The 22,561-nt window shown below is 50.4% G+C and overlaps 2 protein-coding genes across 6 annotated transcripts; one reads left to right on the top strand and one right to left on the bottom strand.

Annotated features, from left to right (window-relative positions):
* Nucleotides 1–232: 232 nt before the first annotated feature.
* Nucleotides 233–16,911, bottom strand: lmbr1 (limb development membrane protein 1). Of its 4 annotated transcripts, none has more exons than XM_037279469.1 (17): nucleotides 16,661–16,911; nucleotides 14,953–15,025; nucleotides 14,734–14,773; nucleotides 14,346–14,485; nucleotides 13,883–13,986; nucleotides 9,286–9,412; nucleotides 9,133–9,201; nucleotides 9,004–9,068; nucleotides 8,743–8,842; nucleotides 7,117–7,161; nucleotides 6,007–6,083; nucleotides 5,849–5,926; nucleotides 2,973–3,049; nucleotides 2,706–2,796; nucleotides 2,054–2,120; nucleotides 788–949; nucleotides 233–701 (listed from the first exon to the last, which is right to left on the bottom strand). In XM_037279469.1, the coding sequence occupies exons 1-17, from the start codon at nucleotides 16,721–16,723 to the stop codon at nucleotides 616–618; spliced, it is 1,464 nt and encodes a 487-aa protein (XP_037135364.1). In that variant the 5' UTR covers nucleotides 16,724–16,911; the 3' UTR covers nucleotides 233–615. The 4 variants fall into 4 exon arrangements, with proteins under 4 accessions (XP_037135364.1, XP_037135361.1, XP_037135362.1 ...); XM_037279466.1 differs by having other exon boundaries at nucleotides 7,117–7,194; nucleotides 8,770–8,842; nucleotides 16,661–16,910; XM_037279467.1 differs by lacking the exon at nucleotides 9,133–9,201 and having other exon boundaries at nucleotides 7,117–7,194; nucleotides 8,770–8,842.
* On the top strand, nucleotides 7,668–22,451 carry nom1 (nucleolar protein with MIF4G domain 1). Of its 2 annotated transcripts, XM_037279448.1 has the most exons (12): nucleotides 7,668–7,673; nucleotides 17,277–18,006; nucleotides 18,092–18,195; nucleotides 18,447–18,642; nucleotides 18,706–19,029; nucleotides 19,135–19,245; nucleotides 19,495–19,653; nucleotides 19,753–19,874; nucleotides 19,935–20,067; nucleotides 20,383–20,514; nucleotides 21,072–21,181; nucleotides 21,363–21,528. In XM_037279448.1, exons 2-12 carry the CDS (start codon nucleotides 17,383–17,385, stop codon nucleotides 21,526–21,528), a joined length of 2,181 nt encoding a protein of 726 aa, XP_037135343.1. In that variant the 5' UTR covers nucleotides 7,668–7,673; nucleotides 17,277–17,382. The 2 variants fall into 2 exon arrangements, with proteins under 2 accessions (XP_037135343.1, XP_037135342.1); XM_037279447.1 differs by lacking the exon at nucleotides 7,668–7,673 and having other exon boundaries at nucleotides 16,982–18,006; nucleotides 21,363–22,451.
* Nucleotides 22,452–22,561: the final 110 nt, after the last annotated feature.

The following is a 22,561-nucleotide window of genomic DNA, read 5'->3' as shown; positions in this document are numbered from 1 at the left end:
TACAGAAACAGACAGTGCCCTTTTTAGAGAGGGCAGTTGTGTGTGTGTGGGGGGGGGGGCAAAATAGTCCAAAATGTAGAGCACCTAAAAAGTTCTATCCAATGACATCATCTGGCTCAATTTTCCATTTGATACCATTTTGAATGGATCCTTTTTTTTCCTACGGAAAGCTTTGCTGATGCGCTCAATGCGGACTGTTTTTTTTCCTTTGTATCTGATATCAGTGGCATCGTTTTGCGAGCAGAAAGGGAATAGTAACGCTCGTCGTGCACATTTGCATGGTGATTTGTAGCTATCAAAGCCTGGCTGCCACCTCCTGGTTTACAAAATATTGGAGCCAGCCAGCTCATTTTTTGGGAGCCGCTTCATTGACCCAGACAGTGCAGCATTAGGATCCACCTGATCTAAACTTGACCACTTGGTGGAAACCTGGCCAAAGAGACCTGGGAGGGGGGGAGGGGGGGCTTCTCCATCTCACTCCTCAGCCTCTTCTGGGCTGCGTCCCAACTCCCATAAAGTAGTTAGGGGACGGCTCTCCGCTTTCATTTGATGGCGCTCGGGTTCATGGAGTTGATCCGCCGATCCCTTTCCCTTCCCTTCCCCCCGTCAATCCTTTCACAGAGTCTTCTGATGGCCGTTGGCCGAAAGCTTCCCCGATTCCGGGTCCGTGGGGCTGTGCGACAGTTGCAATTTATCCAGACCTAGCCAGGGATAAGAGATAAGGGATGAGAGACATTGCATGGAGTGGCGGCGGCGGCGGCGGCCAATGTCCAGTGTAACTTCTTACCTAAGGCCTTGAGGAGTTCCTCCCGCACGGCCGAGGTGAACTTCCTCACCAGACACAGCGTGGTCACCACGGCAAACAGCATGTTGTACGACAGGACGATGTAGAAGTTCCCCAACCAGTTGAACCTCCCGAAATCTCCCAGCAGATCGAACCTGGTGATGCCTGCCGACAGACAGAAAAGCCCAGTCGGCGGCGGCGGCGGCGCACGTGATTAACAGCCTCTGCGCTGCTTTGGAAATGGGCGAGTTGGAGGTGACTAAGCACTGCAGTTATGCAGGAGGACTCATCGCCCCACAAAGAGCTGCTCGGGACTAATGAAGGTGCGGTCGGTCTCGTTCAAACTTGGCATCCTGGCGAAAGTGGACACCTTGATGAGGAAAGTGGGTCGTTACACTAGGCTGGTCTTCAATGGCCGTGACCTTGGACTCACTCACAAGGCACGCTCGCAGAACTATCTTTCTTGAGCAGAAGCGCTCCAATAACGTTTCCTCTCCGTCATCTGAATGCAGAAATGAGACTGACTGACTGAGGGAGGGAGGGAGGGAGGGAGGGAGGGAGGGAGGGAGGGAGTCGTGTGACATCTTCATAGCCTCTCTGGTCAAATGGATTGGCCGATCGATTGGGTGTCTGCAAAGATCTATTTACAGCCACAGTAAGCACTTGGGAGGCATCAAGGACCTTTAACAAAATTGCCTGCCTGATGATGGGGGACCCCAGCCCATAGCGCCGTTGACTTTCTGATTCTTTTAGCCTGACCGCCAATTCATTTCAACTTGCTGTGGAAATCTAATGGTGGGATAAAAGACCACAGTCAGGCCCCACCCCCACCAATCTTTTCTTTCTTTCTTTCTTTCTTTCTTTCTTTCTTTCTTTCTTTCTTTCTTTCTTTCTTTCTTTCTTTCTTTTTTTATTCTAAAATTTTACTCTTCGACTCAATCTCGGGCAATGGACTTCTTTTGACAAAGCACAACCTGTTGATATTTTGTAACGCTTCCAAGTGAGTCACCGCATGCGCTCACTCACTCACATACACACACACACACACACATTATTTGAACAGCTGTGCTTTGCACTCAGCATGTTTATTGGTACCTTTGTAACGTGAAAAGTCCCGCCTCTGTAAATATTTCTTTCTTTCGTTCTTTCTTTCTTTCTTTCTTTCGTTCGTTCGTTCGTTCGTTCGTTCCAGCACTCCTTTCATTTGCAATGTCACTATGGGAAGCATTAGGAGAATTGAAGTGTGACTGAAAGAAAAGTGTAACTCACCTAATGTCCTGGACATCACCGGCAGAGCTGAACTCAGCACCAGGATGGACACGCAGCATCCGATAATCTACAAAACAGGACAGATGCATTCGTCATAACTAACCGTGTCCAAATCAATTGACAACTCATTGATGTCACTTTGACTCATGGATGTATGTGCTCATGGGTAGCAAACAAAGCGGAGCGGGCACTAATTGACGTGGCCACACACATGCTCGCTCGCTCACTCGCAGCACTTGATGCTTAAATGGGCTTGGCATATTGTACAGTTGGTGCCTGTGAAGTTGCTCATTACCAGGTTCTCTGTCCTTTCACCGGAGCCTTGCGGCTAGTTAACAAGCCTCACCACTCCCAAACTCATTACCAAGTGAATAGGTGGCACTATGGCCCAAAAGAACCCACATCCTCTTGGAGGTGGAAAAAAAACACAAAAAAACAATTCCCACCCTCTGATGTACAAGAAAAGAGCTTGCACTTTGACAGTGTTTGCGCAGCCCACAAACAAATATTGGAGCGATCGACTAAAGCCATTGAGAGGCCCGGAGGAAAACATTTGTGAGCAGTGGGAGGGAGCAGATGAAACGGACCTTTGGAACATTCTCAGCACCCTTGCCCCCACTTCACCCTGACCCCGACCGAGCCTGCTTTTTACCGTTGTCATGGTTGTATCATCCTTCCTGGGCGTCAGGCCCTCAAACAGGCGCAGGCTGTAGAAGCCAACCACAGAGGAAGCCATCAAATAACTGCCGACAGTCAAGGAGAAACTGCAACAACAAGGAAAAAATGCCCATCCAACCAGGCTACCAAATGGTTTCCAATCAGGTTTTTATAAAAGGTGATGAAGTGAGCGGCACACGACATGTCTTCCGGAAGGTGTCCTGGGGGGGGGGGGGGGGCAGGGCTACGGCGGGAAGGATACAACATGAGGATGATCTCCAACACAGCCTGGACCGCACCAAAAGTGGACAGAGAGGTGTTCCCGATGCCTCCTCGGTCCTGGAAAGAAAGGAAGGAAGGAAAGGAAGGAAGGAAGGAAGGAAGGAAGGAAGGAAGGAAGGAAGGAAGGAAGGAAGGAAGGAAGGAAGGAAGGAAGGAAGGAAGGCGCAAGAACTGGATCAGTCATTGTAGTCACGCATCAGCAATCAAAAACATGAGCGCAATTTCGGTGCAATTGACATGCACGTGAATTCCTCGCATGAAGATAAATGCGGTGAAATCAGATACGGCTGACTGAAAACGTCAACAGAAATGAGAATGTGCCAAACCGGAAGATTGTGCAAAGTAAAGTTGCACCCAGCGCAAAGAATACCTCCCCCCCCCCCCCCCCCACTTGAGCAGCGAGCCAATCAAAATCATGAATGGAACAAGATGAAAGCGGTTCCTTTTCAAATGGCGGGCCTGTCGTACAATATGTCAACAGGTGTTTAAACAAAAAAAAAGAAAATCTTTTGCTTCAACTGAGCGTTGGGGTCGGCGAGCGTGCCAAAACCATAAAAACAACACAACAAATAATCCAGCGCCGCCGCGGCTTTTCAAAAAAAAAAAAAGACATCCATAGACATGCTCGGCGCATAGCCTGCATTGCTCCAGTCAGTCACTTGCTAAATATTTGCTTTTTCAACACTTGGCAGCAGCATTTGCTCTTTGGGAGGAACACTGGACAAGCAATTCACACGGATGAAAAATAGAACGACATCTTTGAGCATACCTACGGCTCGGGAATATCCGTCCGTCCGTCCGCCCGCCCGCCCGCCGGGTAGAATTATGAGCTTTGTGACGGCGTCAATAAAAGGTGCCAAATGACAGCTTGCATAAAAGTCCAGCTCATGGCAGGCAGGGCAAATTCACTTCTGACTTAGGCTTCACAGGTCCAACTTTTCGATGATTCTTTCTAATTATGTTTTATAGCTTTCTAGCCACCTTGAGTGTCATTATCTTGATTTGTTTGGTGGAGGGGAGGGGGAGGGGTTGGGTCTGGCAAGTTGTTTCATGCCTTTTTATGCAACTGTCATCCCTTGTGAGCTCACTGCAGAGCCATCCGTGGTGCAGTACACGGGGAATTAGCAGACACCATGTGATGTCATTTATTAATGGAGGGAGGGAGGGAGACGGGAGGGAGGGCAGGAGGGAGAGAAGCTTGTGTGTGTGTGCGCGCATATGCCGAGGACAGCAAACTTTCTTTCACTTCCTTTCAAGCCGTCTTTTGGGCTGATGACGGGGGGGGTCAATGGGGGCAGGTGGCTTAGGGCGGTGCGTACATTTGGCGCTCGTCACGTCAACGCATTGTTTGCAGACAACGACAAGGTTCGGGCGACTAATGTCCTTTTCGGTCGGTCATCTGTTACTTTGCGCATCGAGGCATTCGTAGTGCTCGACGTTATCCATCCGCTTGCTGTGTGATTTACGAGAACGGGAGCCGTTCCAAATGCTCCTCCGCACCATCACTCACAGGAGAGAAGATTTGTGTTATCTGCGTCGTCAGACCTTCTCAAATTTATGACGGCACAATTTGTGACTGAGTGACATTTGATTTCTCTGATGCTATCTAGAATGCTTTGAAATGTGACAGTGAAGTCAAAGGCTAAATTGCTAGATGGTATCAACAGCGCCTCCGCTGGCCAAGTAGCGCACTTGAGTAACGAGCGCTCGCTCGTTGTCGCATTGTGGAGCTCGGGCTGGCCATGTCGCTATGACGTCAGCAACCATGCGAGGGAGGGGAGGGGAGGGGAAAGGAGGAGGTGAGCCCGCAGCTAATAGTCCACTTAAGGAAATACAGTGTCAAGTGTTGGACTAGCCTGCAGTAAGAATTTTATTAGCCGCTCTTAGTGCTTGTTCATCAGGCTGTAAAACAAGGTGTCCTTTGACAGACTTTCCTCCGCTTCCTCCTGTCGCCCTGCGTCCACCTGCTCGCTCGCTCGCTCGCTCGGCCGCCCGTGCCCGCCCTCTGCTTCATCATCGCTAGCGTCATGGCGTTTGGCTGTGTCGCCCGCTCAGCATGGGCTGTCGGGAAGGCAAACATTGACAGGGCAATTCCATTGTGCTACATAACAATCAGCCACATTTGACTTTCCCACAGTCCGGATCTCTTTGACAACGCACTCTCTCGGCCTCTTTACATCATTTAGATCCGCAGATAAAACGGGATACGGGCAAAAGTTTAAGGACAAGCCACTTCACTGATGGCTTGCATCCTTTGGAGGAAAAATGTTCCAACTAATACTTTACAAGCGGCTTCCGGATGTTCTTCAAGATGTTTGTGCCTGTCCGTAAAGCGAATAGATGGAGAAATCCGACGCACGATGTTGCCCCGGCCGAGACAAGAATGCGACCGCTCGCGCGCGCGCACGCACGCACGCACGCACGCACACACACACACACACACACACCTCTGTCAGTGTAGATGAGAGCAGATAAGGGCAGTTTAACACACACGGCATGTTAGGCGACGATGAAAATCTCCCTCCCGAGCCAGCGCGGCTCTTTCAGCCGTGGCGGACTTGAGACGTGCCGCCGCGTGCGCTGCCTTTTTCTTTTTGCAAGTGCTGCGACGTGCCTCTCAATGAGCTTCCAAAACAAAACCAAAAAGAAGTCGGGGCCCCGATTACCATCTGCCTGAGGCTTTTCTTCCGAGCGCGCACCTGAGCATATCCGGAATTTGATTGATGAAGGTGGCGGGTCAGATAGGACCGACCGCTTCCCCATTTTGTGCGTGTGAGGGAGGCTTAAAACGCGTCACTTTGGCCAAACGCCCGAGCGCTCGTCTCGGTCGTTGAAAATAGCGGAGACGCAAAGTACCGTGGAACCCTTGGGCATGGCCGTCTCGTCCACCAGAAGGTAGAGGATGTTCAGCGCCACCAGAAGAACTGAGATTGTCTGCGGACACACACAAATGAAAAGGCTTTAGACGATCGTGGGCACCATGGGCACCATGGGCACTGGGCGCACGCGCTCACCGTTCCTGCCAGAAGGATCAGCATGACAATAGGATACAGCAAGTTTTTCTCCCAACCAGACGCTTGCTTTCTTCTCTCTGGAGAAAATGTCAAGTTTCAAACCATCATAAAGGGATTAAATCAACACATCCTCAAAACCTTTGTAACTATCTTGGCTGGATCCCACCAAATTCCTCACCGCTGGCTGGCTGGATCATTAATTCATTGACGGACCAAACCTCAAGCTTGGCATATCGTCAGAGGTGTGTGGTCCTCTCTTATCAAAGCCAAAGCCAGTCAGCCAGTCAGCCAGTCAGCCAGTCAGCCAGTCAGCCAGTCAGCCAGTCAGCCAGCCAGCCAGCCAGCCAGCCAGCCAGCCAGCCAGCCAGCCAGCCAGCCAGCCAGCCAGCCAGCCAGCCAGCCAGCCAGCCAGCCAGCCAGCCAGCCAGCCAGCCAGTCAGCCAGTCAGCCAGTCAGCCAGTCAGCCAGCCAGCCAGTCAGCCAGTCAGCCAGTCAGCCAGTCAGCCAGTCAGCCAGCCAGCCAGCCAGCCAGCCAGCCAGCCAGCCAGCCAGCCAACCAGCCTCTACCGCTTTAATGAGCGGGTGGCGCTCATCATCACTTTGTCGTCACTCGTAAATCTCGCCTGAGATGATATGGAGTGAAGGGAGGACGTATATTTTGCGGGCTGACACCTTTACGCAGTGGCCGACCGTCACGGGTCACGTGACCACCCCGGTCCGTATTGACTGGCCGCGCTCAATTTGCGACCTCGTCGCTCTTTATTCTCAAAGTGCGCAAGTTTGCCAGCTGCACTTTATAAGCGCCATCTTTCTAAATGAATGACATCACTAAAAGGCTGGCTACAGGATCAAGTTTGCCAATATCCCTAAGTGCCCCCCCCCCTCGCTGCTGCTGTCAGCCTGCTCCCCAAAAGCCTCATTTATAATATCCTAAAATGGATGCAAAATGATCAGGCAGCTCTGGTCCACGTCCAAATGAGGGAATTAAAAGCAGACGGAGAGAAAGGGAGTGCCGGTCAGCAATACGTATGTTCCCCCCCCCCCCCCCCCCCCCCAAAAAAAGTCCCACTTTATTCAATTCAAACTCAGCCGTGTCACAAAAATACGTACCCAGTTTATTCTTCATGTTTCTGATGCTGTCCAGTTCTTTAGTGAGTTGATGAGTGAAGCCCAGTCGGGTGTACGACCCTAACCGCCGACACAAAAAACACATTTGAGCGCATCATTGACAGTGAATGGGATCCAATCCTCATCCGAGTATATCGACGTCTCGACATTTCTCATGTGCTTTCAAAAGCCAGCAAACACCAAAGTCATTGTCACGGCCCATTCAAAGAATCTTCCTGTGTATTATTTGTGGCTCGCTCGGCGCGGCGTGTCACCCGCGGCAGATCACTGCTTCGTGGCTTAATAGCCAACAAACGACGCAAACAAAGGGCGCTACGGTCTCGTCGCCAAGCGGTAATGGAGCCTTGGCACCGTGTCAACCGCAGTAGTGACGTCATTCAAGTTCAATATATCCTGACTTTGACTAGCACGCTGACTTACAGCCAGGCGCAAATGCTGAGCCAGGCTTCTGGCGGCCCGAGTCATGCCACCTAACCTCGCTAACCTTCGGGAGAATGACGGAGGGGGGGGGAATATGCAAACGAGCACGCCGAGGCAAGGTCGTCGTGTCGCAGAGCATCTGGACCGACCCAGCGAGCTGTTGTCTGTACGTCACACTTTCAAGGACACTACATTTCTTTTCAATATTCTCCCAAGCAAATCTCCGTTAAGTTGAATTTCAAACATGCGCTACGAGTGAGCCAAAATAAGATTGATTTGCTCTCAAATGGCTGGCACCGTAGTTGTTCCGCCCGCTCCCACACGCTTGGCACGGCTCGGACGTGGATCGGCACTAAACAAACGCTTGGCCTGATGCGGCTCGACGGTGCGTATCTGTCAACACAAAGCGGAGGCGGCGAGACCTGCGCACTGTGTCACGTGAACTTTCCCCGAACTGCGTTTTCGACCAGAAACCGAGCAAAAATGGAGCGGCGGGCGGGCGGACGGACGGACGGACGGACGGACATACAGAGAGGCTCTTTTGAATAGATCAAACGGCTCCCGATAAGACGGAGATTGCAATTATTCTGTGGTTTGCTTCAAAGCGCGGGCGGCCGCGCACAACGCTCAGGTGGCGGCCGTCATCCTGTTTGAAAAGAGCCGCTATCGCGCCCGTCCATCTCCCGTACCTCCCTGGCTGGTGTGAAAAGACTCTTGCTTGTACTCTTGGTTTTCGCGCTTGACTTGATATTAAAGTCGCTTTTGGAAGGGGGCCAAAACTTCCTGCCTCTTTTCAAGGAATTTGCAAACATAAGAAAAGGAAATGCAGGTGACCGGGCACACCTTCCCAAACTTCCTCCACTTTCGCTTTGTAGCAAAGTCGATGAGGGAGGGAGGGAGGGAGGGCGCGGCAGGACCTCCGCCCCGTCTTCTTTATAGATTTCAGTGAAAAGTCAATTCAAACATTTTTTCTTGGTCTGAGAATGACAACGAAGAAGAGGGCCTTTGCCACCAGAGGCTGATTTGCCCTCAATCTGTGTGTGTGTGTCACCGCATCTTCCCCACTAATTGATTCCAGCGCAGCGTGCTCCCTCACAGCCAATAGGGCCGCCCGACCTCCCTCCCTCCCTCCCTCCCTCCCTCCCTCCCTCCCTCCCTCCCTCCCTCCCGCCCTCCCTCCCGTTTAATGTGCCAACACGTCTCGGACAGACGTACCGTTTAATCTCCTTTGAAGGGCTTCCTCTTGCAAATGGATGCAGTAAATCTGCTCATCCAGGTCCTCCAGGATCTGAAGAGTGAAGGAGAGGAGATGGAAATGGCTTCGAGTAATTAGGCCCCAAGTGGGACCGGAGAGATGAGCACCGCTTGCTGACGTATTTGTAGTCGGCGGATGGATTTGTAAGGAGCCCGGAGAGAGACGAGCAAAATGTGCAATATGCCGCGACCTACCGTCGGCTTGACAAGTAACTGGCCCATGACGGCAAACATCCTGGACAATCCCACCGGAGTGCACACTAGCAGGCAAAACAAATTAGAAGGTTCCAAAAGATCAAGTGAGGAGCATTTGAAATGGCTTACTGAGTAAAAGCAGCCCTCCCATCAGTGAAATACACGAGTACAGGTAGGGTAAGTAGAATTCCCACAGGTCTACGGAGAGAGAGAGCGAGAGAGAGAGAGGGACAAACGTTCTGGTGCTTGACAAGCCATTGAATTTGTGGCGAGCGCTCGTACCATAGAGCGACTCCATACTGGCCGCGTCGTTGTCGATCAGCGCCGACGCCACCCACACCATGCCCAAGATGAGCAGAGCCAGCAAGAAGAGCATCACAAAGGTCTCCAGAATGCGCGCCCTAATACCCTAAAGTGCACAAAAAGAGCAAACGTCTCGCCACAGCTCTTAAACCATTTGTTTGGAAACGGGCCTGACCTTGACGTCCCGTTTCCTCTCGTCACGCCACACGCGCGACATAAAGGCTGGCCCGTGATTGCGTAAAGCGGCACACGTATTGCTGCGCTCTGTAAACGGGGCACTGGCAGAGGTTGAAATGAAAAAAGAAAGGGGGTGAGGGAGGGGGGCCAGGTCAGCTACTGTCTGCGATCCAGAGCAGGCCTCCCTCCCTCCCATCTGGGCCCGATTAGGAGCTCCTCTAGCACTGTTGTATCCTGGGCGGCACAGACGGCGGGATTTTGGGCTAATTTGCCTTTTCCGGGTCACAAACCGCTGAGTGGTTCATAAAGTCTACCTGTTCACACAGAGCCACGCTGTCTAGCGCCGCAAGATAGATGTCAGCTTGGTGGGTGACAAGGGGGGAGCAAAATTGGCCGCACATGAGCAATTTGTTAGCGGCTAAGAGGGATGGCGCTATGGCGGCTGCTCAGCATTGGCCAACAGGTACGCAAAGGGGGTCTCCCTTTGAAAGCGCTAATCCACAGCTAACAGTTTGCAAATGAAATCGGGCCCACATCGGCGGCATAGTTCAAAAAGCCGGACGCCGCAGCCAGCCCAATTTGACTGATCTAGCCTTTCATATGCCGCTGAACGTGAGATGCTATAACAATCGAGGCAATGGGGCAGCTGGGATTGCAAATTCAAAAGGTGTTGCAGAGAGCGCATCTCCCTGCCTGCCTGGCTGCCTGGCTGCCTGGCTGCCTGGCTGCCTGGCTGCCTGGCTGCCTGGCTGCCTGCCTGGCTGCCTGGCTGCCTGGCTGCCTGCCTGCCTGCCTGCCTGCCTGCCTGCCTGCCTGCCTGCCTGCCTGCCTGCCTGCCTGCCTCCCTCCCAGGAGAGTTGAGGGAGCGCAATGCTTTCAGGTCCGCTCTTAAGGAGGTCCGCTCTTAAGGAGGTCCGCTCTTAATGAGCTCCACCTCAAGAGTTGCTATCCTGAAGGTGTATTCCCTTGAGATCGATGGGCTCTCAATCATTTATAGGCAGGCGTTCAGATCATTTAGGGCAAAGGCAACGCTCGTCACCTCCCTCGCTCTGGTTTATTCTTGTCGCAGAGCTTTGTTCCTTCCCCGCCCGCCGGGAAGGCGAGTGAGCTTTCATTTTAAACGCTGCTTTATAAATAGGCAAGTCCCATCAAAAGAACTGTCAACTGGCGGAAGGCATCGAATAGAAATAAATAAAAGACACTGAAAGTTTCTATTCTCAACGTTCTAATTGTGTAGCTTTGGGCTAAATATGGGCGCTCTGAAATATTCAGCACGCCCCGATCCCCGCTCGCCCGCCGCTTGGCTCGTGCTTGAACTGGAGTCACTTTCGAGAAACACAACACAACGCAACACGACGTGCACTGTGCACTGTCATATCTGTGACGTGAATGTGTGTGGCTATAGAAGGCGGGCGGGCGGGCGGGCGGTTGGGGCCTAGCCAGAGAGTCATTGAGAATGCAGAGTTGGCGCTTGTGCTAACTAAGACAGGGAGAAAAGGCCCCCGCCAGATGCCCGGCCGGGGACCTTATTAGCGCGTGGTTGAAGGGCCGCAATGACCGCTGCCGTGTGGGGAGACGCAAAGCAGAGGAGAGGACACAGCGAGCCGGCCGGCCGGCCCGCCTGCCAACCGGGGGACGCGGCAGCAGCAATGGCGGCACCTTCTAAGGCTTCTCCTCTGTTACGACGCGAGGCGCATGGAAAATAATCAGCCTCACGTCGTATCGTTCAAACAAACGGTGTTTACGGTGGCCACAAAATGACCGCAAGCACAACATTTCCATCCACGCCATCTTTGCCATCCATTCATCAATCAAAGCTCGCACTTCTAAATGACGAAATACGGCAGGTCGTAAACTGACGACCCCTTGTATATTGTCTGCCTTAATGACATCTTAATTAGAAAAAAAAAAAGAAGCTACTACACGGTTTAGAAAACGACGTCAATCGAGGAGGGGGGGGGGGAAAAAAACAAACAAAAAAACCAACTTGAGCAACTTGCTTGTTCTTTTTTAAATTCCCGGCTGGAGCTAATATGTTCCCATGGCAACCCACATTGCAACGGACAGCTTTAGGGAGACATTGTGACCTCAAAGGAAGGTATGCAAACAGCGCTTTCTGTTCCCGGCCCAAAGAAGGCCTGGGAAAAATGTCTGCATGTGCAGGAGATTTGAAATAAATATCCCAGCCCCCATTGTGAAGGCGCAACAAAGAGCACGAGTATCTTAGTAACACCGCGCGCGCACGCGGGCTCGGGCTGCTGGGCTTTGCTCGCTCGCTCGCTCGCTCGCTCAGACGTTCTCCTAACCCCCCCCCCCCCCCCCCACAATAAACACACTCCTCATCATCAGCTTAGGATGAGATTGATGAGGAGTTTCTTTAACGGCCAGATGAAACCTGTTGGCCCTCTGCTGGGTCAGTCAAGGGGTCAGACTGATTGCAACTCATTTCAGGATCAAACACATTTCCACACGGCGGCCAGGCCTTATTTGCAACGCGCCACTTTCTCGCGCTTTCAAAAATCATCAGTGGAACCTTGAAAGTCGAGCGGGATGCTAGTTCCAGAACAACTGAATGATCTTTTAATGATGGATACCACTCCACTCCACTTCATTTTGGATCACAAATGACAAACAGCGCAGGTTAGCGCTTCAAAGCTAAACGATGAGCGTGAGTGCGTGCGTGCGTGCGTGCGTGCTTGTGCGGGCCTAGCAGCTTGTTTCTAGTAAACATAGCTCCGAGAGATTCCACTCGTCACGTCTGCAAATGAAAGCCTTTGGTTAATTTCGGGAGATAAATACACTTTGTCGGAACACGCCCGTCGTGCCGTGCCCTCTTCTGGCGGTCGCGAGGTGACCGAAATTCAGTCGAAAGATCAAATTGCGAGTCAGAATTTATTGCGGCCATAAATCTTGAAAGCATTTTCCTGAAAAATGGAATGGAAACATGGAATTCTCAGTGGCTGGATGATAATGTGTTATTTCAACAAAAAAAAAACCCCGATGAACCCAAGATTGACCTGTGAGCGATGCAGCTCCTCTGCGAGGATTTGAGTACCGGCCGTAAAAGGGGGAGACATTTTACAGCAGCAAATAAAGCTCGGATCATAACATCACAAGTCAGGACCCTTAAGCCGCTCCGATTCATCCACAATTTGGACAATTTGTTACACTATGAATCACCGGGCTGACACCGCCACCCGACAACGAGCTGAACAGTTAAATCTGTAAAAAAAAGGAAAGAAAACTTCCGCATTTCCATCTTTTTCTCGCTGCCGCGTCTTTTAGTGCGTCGTCAAAGGCCGGCGCGGCACGGCGCGGCGCGGCCACATGAAAAGGCGGGCCCGGCCTGCGACATTAGCTGCCAAGTTCATCGCTGGCTTCATTTCCGCACTCAAAAGGGAGCTGCTGCTGCTGCTGCTGCTGCACGAAGGCCGCTTTTGTTCTTGCCATTATTTATGCTTCCAATGATGGTCGAGGAAAAGGTTCCTGCACTGGCAAATCCCTTTAATCGCACCTGTGAATTGTATTCTTCCTCCTCGTTTTTTTTTGATTTGACAAAAAAAAAAACAAGCATGACTTTGACTTTTGGGGCCTCGATATATATTACACGGACGATGCGGGAGCGAGAAAGCAGGACGAAAAGGCAAAGAGGCCCTCCCTCCCTTCCCGACCAAATTGCGCCTAAACAAATGCGGCGGCCTGGCCTGGCCTGGCGGTTGGCCTGGCGGTTGGCCTGGCGGTTGGCCTGGCGGTTGGCCTGGCGGTTGGCCTGGCGGTTGGCCTGGCGGTTGGCCTGGCGGTTGGCCTGGCGGTTGGCCTGGCCTTGCCCGGCGGCTCCAGTACGTAGCCATTTTTATGTCCTTTTTGCCAGGCAGGAGAGACATAACACAGGGGCCTTTCAAATGGGATGGAGGTGTATTAAAAGTCAATCTTTTTCCTTCCATTTGGCAAGCTTCTATTGTGCTGCCGTGCGTGTTGCTGCCACTTTATGGATGCTTGGAACACGAGCCCCCGGTCAGCCCCCACCCCCACCATGGTGGGGTGTAATCAATTAAACTAGGAAGTTCGCCGAGCCTTACAACTCGATTATTAGCCTCTCCTTTTGAAGTTTTATTTTAGGGGGTTAGCGGGGAGGCTTTTTGGGGGGGGGGCGACGAGGAATCAGGCTTTAAATCAGTGGGGCCGAAGCGGCCGCGTTGAAGCGGCCTTATTGCGAGGCCTTGTCAGGATGTGGCGCGGGGCAAAGACCAGATTCCCACTTTCATGGTTAATGAGCTTTGGGTCAGCGGCGCGAGTCACCGAGAGGGCACGCAACGAGGCACCTGCTGCTGCTGCTGCTGCCGCCGCCGCCGTTTACTGTACATGCAGAAATGTGTTGTTTTTTTTTCTTTCCCCCTACCTTTTTAGATCCAGCAAAGCCCTCCGACTCCAGGAAGAAATAGGCGAAGGGCATCAGGACAAAGAGGCAAAGGTTGGAAAAGAGCGACACCAGATTCCACAGACCTGGAGAAAGTCAAGTGATGGCAAATTCATTCTTCACACAAGTACCTCTATAGAATCTGAATTTAGTTTGACCTCTGTGGATTGCAAAATTCACACTCCCCTTTCAATGAATTGTAAAATGACACCCAATATCTAAAATTGACGATGAGCCTTGATGGCAGCCTGAGACGGGTAGCATATGTGATGGACTCACACGCCCCCTGATGGCCATTGCAGCACAGAGCAGATGACATGACAGCTGGCCCTCCGGGAGGTCCGGTCCATCAGTCAGTCAGTCAGTCAGTCAGTCAGTCAGTCAGTCAGTCAGTTTGAGAGCACAGTTGAAAGGTGTTTGTCAAGCAGATGCGATGCACACTGACCGTGGATGAGGGAGCCGTTAAGCCACTGGATGTAGTAGTTCTTGGGAAAGGACAGCAAGATCTCGTTGCTGATGATGGAGAAGGGCAGCAGGAAGACGGCGCCGCCCGACACGGCCAGCGTGAACGTGCACAAGTACAATCTGGTGGGGGGGGGGGGCATTCTTAATATTTTCCTTCAAATACAACTTTGTGTTACTGTGTGCTTCTCAGAGATCAAAACAATCCTCCCCCCGCCCCCATCCTTTATTTTGCATGATTCTGGCGTAACTTTGAAGCGCTGGATGTCATCCTCTGAGGCGGTCGGACTGCACACCCTTCCGCTTGAAATTTGCTCCTTCCTAAATTTGGATCATATTTCTATTGGGAGTGTATACGATGAAAGACTCACGATATTCTGTTGACAACAGCATCTTCGTCCTCGTGGTCATCTAGAAAACGAGAGAGCATTTTCACACATTTCTTTGTGTTTTACGGCAGTGTCATGCTGCCTCCCGCCGGTCAATCTTGGTACTACAACGGGTTTTCGACTGAACACGAAATAGTGCGTTTTTCACTCGTGTATGGATGGGGTCACGATGACAAATCGGTGCTTCCAAGATACACTTACCCGTCTTCCTTCTGTATCGGGTGATGATGACGTAGGAGACAATGTAAAGTACCGCAAACAGGAGGAAGCATATCTGAAACGGCAACGTGAAGAATATTTATGAGTGGTGGGTGGTCACTTTGTAAATGAGCCTTGAACACTTTCAGAACACGTTGACTCGTGCAAAAGTATAAACAAGCTATTCATTTCAAAGCTCGTGTGGCCAAGGGTGTTTATTTAGTCCGCTGCAAAAAGTACCTGGCGTTAAATGAGGGTCATGTGTTTAGCAAAAGTCTGCCTCTTTTGTTTGGAGAGAAGACTTTTGGAAAGTTACTTTCATCAGTTCTGACTCCATTTCAAATGGTCATCATATCCTATTACTGTATAGCTCTGACTAAAGGGGAACAAAATCTTTATGACATTAATTAGGCCAACACACATGCTTCTCACTCATAATGTGTTTGTCGAGTCTAAATATGCCGACGGACAAGATCCCGTTCCACATTCCCTCCTCCTCCTGTGACAGCGAGCGAGACGCCACTAATAGAAAGTCGAGAAGCTGCGACTTCAGCGCTTGGCGCTGTGTCAGCATCACGACATGACTCAGCCTGTGCGATGCCGCCAAAAACACGGGGGACGGGATCGGGTGCGCAGAGCTGATAAAGCTGAAAGAAGAAAAACAAAAAAGGACAACACCCTGGCCTGGCCAGTGTATCAACGTTTGAGTCCTTCCCTTTGTTGTATTTTTCTGTAGCTGTTAGTTGAATTGCATGTTTTCATTTATAAGCTTTATTTGAATGTGATTATTCTCATGAGTTGAATTCAACCTGTGACCTGGCCTGGCCTGGCCTGGCCTGGCCTGGCCTGTCTGCATGCAATACTACATGCGGGATAGTCCACACAGCGAGAAACTATTTCACACCTTAACGGGGCATGGAGTTGTAATGGAAGTGGAGATGTGCAGATACACTTTTAGCTTTTTCACAATATGAGCCGTTTTGTTAAGTCACTTTCCACACGGAACACACGAGCAATACTTGTACCATGGCGGGCGGCTATTGAATTTTGTACTCTTCTCAGTTGATGCGATCCACATTGATTTTGCATTGTTCAGGTGAAGGACAGGGATCACCATCCTCACATTCTACTGTAGTATCTGTGACTTAGTGTAAGGATTCTACAGTAACATTAGTCTGCGCTTCCTGTTTCTTATATAGATTCTTAGATATACCGGCGACAACCTGATTACTGGCTGTAATCCAATTTCGGTGACAACATGGACACAGTCATGGGAAAGACAACAAACTTGAAAGTTATACATATCAGTGTCATGTTTAGCAACTGTGCAGTGCAATACTCGCTTAAAATGAAATGGCTGTCATTCCTAAATGATTCATTCATGATGAATTAGCCGTTGAGTTGTGTATGTTACAACACAATTATTCTTTGTTGTGCTTCGCATTACATCATACGTATTTTCCTGTTATTAGCAAGCTATTACATTTAGAATGAAAACAGGTTCTTCCATTCCATTGTGAGTGCCTGCTGGAATGTGAACGTCACCGCCCAAAAATCAAATCAAATTAAGTACCGAGTGAACATGTTGAAATTGGGAAATTAAGGGCGGTCTATATGACAGTTCCAGCTATTTAGCATTAGCCCCCCCTTTCTTTTAATTATGAGGACGTCGCTAGCCGCCTAGCGGTCGCTTAGCCGCTTCCGTACTCACAATGTACTCTCGGACTTGACTGTGGAAATTCTGCTCCCTGATAGTAACGTCGTCTGCTTCCATTCTTCATATTGCAAAATTTCCAGAGGGGCTCCAGACTCCACTACATCGTAGCTCAAAGTGCTCAAGGTTTCCTACGCCTTTTTTTTTTTTTTTCTCTCTCTCTCTTTCTCTTAACCCGCCGTGACTGGATAAAAAGAAGCTTAACGTCGGAGGAGTAGGGAGCCCGCTTGGAGGTGAGCGAGAGAAAAAAAAAGAAAAATACAAAATAATCGACGTCATCACTAGGCGCCGGTCACCCTGGCTGCACCGGAAGCACAATATCACGTGACACTGTGGACGGGGATCGCACGTGTACGCGTTCCTTGCTTTTGTTCGCCGTAATTTTGTGCTATCTTTATTTTTTTGTCTTCCTAACATCATTGTCAGGGAATGTTAGCGTTTTAGAATAGATGCTAGCTTTTTCGCCTTGCATATTTGAGCACGTTTAGCGGGTACGTCAACATTAGCACGTTGGTGCCATGAAAGGCAAATGGAAGTCGCGGGGCAATGCCAAAAACAAAGGCAGCACCGTGTTGCAGAAGTACATGGTGGCGTTGGACGAGTTTGTCAAAAGCAAAAGTGGCGCCGAGGGAACAGAAGATGACGCCGGCTTGAGGTCGGTCAATCGCAAAAGCAGGAAGGAGCTGCGCAAGGAGAAGCGAAAGTTGAAGAAAGCCAGGATGAGAAATCACTACGAAGGTCAAAAGACAAATGTGCCTAGTGGCGATGCTGAACAGGCTGTAGCATCTCATGAACAGAAGGCAACGGGAGGCAGCAAGAAGGTCCGAAAAGTGCCCACAACAAGTGCAAAGAAACAAGAAAAGCCCAAAGTGCCACCTAAGAAAAGCAACAAGCTTCAAGAGTCAAGGAAGAAGGCACTTTTGGAGGCCAATGAACAGGAGGAGCGTGAAATAAAGAAACTAGAGCGCTATTTGAAATTAAACAAGAGGAAAAACAAGAAGAGCATACCTCAGTCATTTGTGGCTGACGGGCTGGACTACATCCTGGGTGCTCTCCACTCGGGGACGTACGACAGCGACGACAACATGGACCTGGCCAAGGACAACTTTGAACGGCTGGACGAGGACAATTCGGATGAGGACTTGGCGAGCGAAGGGGAAGACTTCAAAGATGATGAAGGAGACGACGACGACGGAGGAGGAGGAGCTGAGGAGGAGAAGGAAGGGGAGCATGAAGTAGCGAGCGAAGAAGAAGAGCCCGTGGACGAGGACCTGGAGAACGAGAGTGACCCAAATGACAACGATGAGCAAACAGAAGAAATGGCAGAGCCCACTTCCAACATTGTGAGTTAGTTCACAGTACATGTTAAGATCATCATCATCATCATGTCGTTGATTGTTATGGAAATGCTTTATTTCTGTTATTTAGGCAAAGGGCAAGTACGTGCCTCCTCACCTGCGTGACGCCGGAGGAGACCAGCGCAAAGCAGAGTTGGAAAAACTGAAGAAGAACGTTAAGGGCCTTGTCAACAGGTAACAGCCAAGACGGTGCAAAACTTGCACGCTCGCTGCATTAAAGACGAACGACCGCAAGTCCAAGAATCCGCCCGCCAAAGTAAGAATGTCGTCAGGCCTTTGGCCTGAGCACAAAACCAGAAAGTAGATGTGATGATCTCGGAGGATAGGCGCTGCTACTTGATGTGGTTTCAGCCGTACGTTCTCAGGAGCTTCATTAGAAATGTGGGTGTGCTACCGATGGACTGATTTTGGTGGGGGGGTTTTAGGCTGAGCGAGCCCAACATTGCGTCGATCAGCCGCCAACTGGACGCGCTCTACATGAGCCGCAGCAGGAACGACATGAACGAGACCTTGACGGAGGTGCTGCTGGCCGCCTGCGTCGCGCCCGCACTGATGCCCGACCGGCTGCTGATGGAGCACGTCCTGCTGCTCAGCATCCTCCATCACACCGTGGGTTTGGAGGTAGGCAGCCAGCACCGAAACAACTTCTTGAAAGCGGCGGGCGCTCACGAACACACATTCCAGGTCGGAGCCCATTTCCTGGAGACGGTCGTACGCCTTTTCGACGACACGTACGAGCGACCGAGCGAGGGCAAGGAGTGCGACAACCTGCTGGCCGTCGTGGCGCATCTCTACAACTTCCAGGTGGTGCACTCGCTGCTCATCTTCGACATCCTGCGCCGCCTGCTGGCGGCGTTCTCCGAGAAGGACATTGAGCTGGCGCTGTTGGTGCTGCGCAACGTGGGCTTCTCGCTGCGGAAGGACGACCCCCTGGCTCTCAAGGAGCTCATCGCCGAAGCCCAGCGCAAGGCGGCCGACGTGGGGAAGAAATTCCACGATCGAACCAGAGTATGTTGACGACCAAAGCCAAGTGTATTTTGTCCGCCTAACGGAAGCCGACCGAGTCGGTTGCCGGGTGCCTTATCTATCCGCTTAACACGTCGACATTTGTAGGTGCGTTTCATGTTGGAAACCATGCTGGCGTTGAAGAATAATGACATGCGCAAGATTCCGGGCTACGATCCCGAGCCTGTTGAGAAGCTCAAGAAGCTGCAAAGGACTTTGGTGGGTGAATTTCTTAAAAAAAAAAAAAAAAAAAAAATCCTATTACTTGACAGTGATTCATTCCATTCATCACAGATACATACAATAATGTTGTCGTTTTTTTGTAGTTCACTCTTTAGCCATCAGGTGGTGACAAAGAGCTGCCTTTACAGACTCCCTGCAAACTGGCTGGCGGGCTTGATTACAAAATCCGTCTTTTGAGACAGTTGCTCCTCAGGATGACTTTTTTTAAGCGCTGAATGTTTACAGATCCAACGCAACACGGCAGGCGGCGACCTGAAACTGCGGGTGTCCCTGGACAACCTGCTGTCGGCCGAGCAGGTGGGCCGCTGGTGGATTGTAGGCTCGTCGTGGAGCGGAGCACCCATGATTAGCGAGCAAGCGAATAAAAGCGTCGGTGAAGGACAGGTGAGTGAATTGTGCCCTTCCTGATTGAATGGGGGGGGGGGGGGGGGGACGGACATGTCAGCCGCCTTTGTCATTTTTTGTATTGTTAAACTGTTTCAGTTCACCGCTAAAGTTCTGGAACTGGCCCGAAAGCAGCGGATGAACACAGAGGTCCGAAGGAACATCTTCTGCGTGCTCATGACCAGCGAGGACTATTTGGATGCGTTTGACAAGCTGCTGAGGTGCGTTGGAAGGTTTTACGAGGTTGTCTGGACGCTGAAATCTCTTTGGGTCGTGTGAAGGATGGGGCTGAAAGACAAACAGGAGCGGGAAATCGTCCACGTGCTGATGGACTGCTGCCTGCAGGAGAAAACCTTCAACGGCTTCTACGCCGTGCTGGGAGAGAAGTTCTGCGCTCACGACCGCCGCTTCCAGGTGGCCGAGACGTAGCTCAGCAAAAGCTCACATTGAGGTCCCGTGTGATGGTGTCGCTTTCATGGCCCTCAAAAGCATCAAAGTGCCGAGCCGTAGAGTGCTAATCAGTCTGCGTGCGAATCGTACCCATCTCCTCTGTGCGCTGGGATCTTCTCGCACCCCTCAAACTGCGACCGCAAACAACACTACTTCCTCCACGGCCCGACCGCATCGGCCACCGCCACTTTATTGTCCTTCTGAAAGAGCGCGCCGGGAACGTTTGCGTTTCGCGCGCCGCCTCGTTAGCTTTTTGACACTTGCCGTGTTTTTCCACAGATGACCTTCCAGTTCAGCCTGTGGGATAAATTCCGGGAGCTTTCCAACCTTCCCGCCAGGACTTTTAACAATTTGATCCAGCTCGTGACGCGCTTCCTCCAGAACAAGTGCTTCTCGCTCTCGCTGTTCAAAGTAAGGAAGCTGGAGAGAATGTTTTATATATACTATATATATATATATATACAAAGGTGTCAAGTGTGTTTGCTTCAAGCTCTTTATTGTATTTAAGCAAAGCACGTAAGCTTAATGCTAACGCATTCAGCGTAGCGTCCTGTTCTTGCTGTATGCTCACTGGCTCGGTTTTGCCCCTCATATTCAATGGGTTATTGGTCTGTTTTTATTCATCGCTCATTTTATTTTATTTTATTTATTATTTATTATTTATGGTTTGTGCCTTCTTGTTTTTGTTTTGTGTCGCCTACTTGTATGTCTCGTCACCGTGGGATGGAGGAAACGGAATTTCGGTTTCTTTGTGTGTCTTGACATATGAAGGGATTGACAATAAAGCTGACTTTGACTTTGACTTTGACTTTGATAATGCAAAATAGCTGAGAGCGGCTCACAAAACTAGCATAGTTCCATTACCGGAGCCATCGTAATGCAAATTGTGTGCTAATGGGTCAAGCCTTAGTGGGGCTCTGCGCTCTACTGGTTCCCGTTTTCACACAGGTGCGATTTTGCTGTTCTAGGTGATTGAGTTTGGAGAGCTGGACAAGCCCAAGGTGCGCTTCCTTCGCCAAGTCCTGACTCGGCTGCTCACAGACACCGAGCCTGAGGATCTTGCTGGCATTTTTTCAAGGTGAGAGAGAGCTTGCTGCTTTGCTAACTTAAACGGCAGCACCGGCCAAGTCAAAGTCAGGGGGAGACAAGTTGTTACTGTAGTCACGCATGAAGAAAACCCCACATTTTCTTTCGTGGAGATGGTTGTGCTATTAATAATGGTCATCCCTTCCTTCCTTCATTTGTTGCCCACCTGCCAGGATTTCTGGAATTCCCCAACTGGGAATGCTGCGCGAGGGCCTGAAGCTTTTCATCAGCCACTTCCTGCTGAAAAGCGCCGGGCCGCAGGATGCCGCCGCGCTGACGGAGCGCGCTCGCATCGCCGTCAAGGCCATGGAGGCCAAAGAGGCCAAAGTCAAACTGTAACTCCAAAAAAAAAATTCACCATGTTGACGTACTAGGTTGTGGCTGCTGAGACTTTATACGGGTCGAGAAAAGGGGTCATCAAATCCAAACCTTTTTATTCAGGGCTGTAAATGATGACCGCTTTGAAGCGCAGTGTGAACAAGTGACACGGCGTGACTAAGCGCCCACCGAGGTGTATACAGTGGGATCAATGGGCTCACTGTGTGCACTCCACACACTGACTGACCTCTGTGCGGCAGCCTTTACCTGCCCGCTCGGGTCTGACCCGGGCCTGAACTCGTAGCCGCCGAGGCAAACACGGCGAGAAGATAAACGCCGGCACTAAACAGCCTGTGACAAAATAATCCAATTGAGCCAACTTTATATTTCCTAGATCTAAAAAGTCTGCACACCCCTCTTGCAATGCCTCTAGTCATCTGTTTGTCGTAGTGAGACTGTGATGACAAAATTGTTTTCATTGAAATGATATTACAAAATCAGCGGTTATGTTGATCTAGGTTCCCAATTACAATGGTCAATTGAGTCTCAATAGAAAGTTTTTTTTTTGTTTTTTTTAACAGCGTGTCTCAATGCAAGTCCATTGGTGGTGTGGCGCGAAATGTTTCTTCTTCTTGCTGTTTGCTCACACGGCACGTTTGCACACATCCGACAGCGCCATTAACAGTCATTCCCATGACCCCGGCCTGTCAACGAACAAGGCTGCATGTGTCCTGCGCTATAAATCAAACCGTCGCTCCAACTCACACACACACGTATTTTTAAAAAAATCACAATATTTATTTGACACTGTTTGCGCCACAATTTAGCATGCCTTGTTTTCTTTTATAAATACAGTACAGTATAGAAAAATAAACTGAACTTTTTTTTAACAAGGCGTAACATACAACAAGATTATTGCTGTCAAAGCAGATGAAATGAAATTTCCCCCCCAAAAATGCTCATTTTTGCATAGACATCAAAAGTGGGACATTGCGTATAAATGAGATGAGTTTTTTTTTTATCGTAATAGGAAACAAATGAAAACATCCCATAG

The sequence above is a fragment of the Syngnathus acus genome, chromosome 20, assembly GCF_901709675.1.
Source record: "Syngnathus acus chromosome 20, fSynAcu1.2, whole genome shotgun sequence".
NCBI lineage: Eukaryota > Metazoa > Chordata > Actinopteri > Syngnathiformes > Syngnathidae > Syngnathus > Syngnathus acus.
Note: the sequence above shows the minus strand (reverse complement) of the source record. Positions and strands in the feature narration are given on the sequence as shown.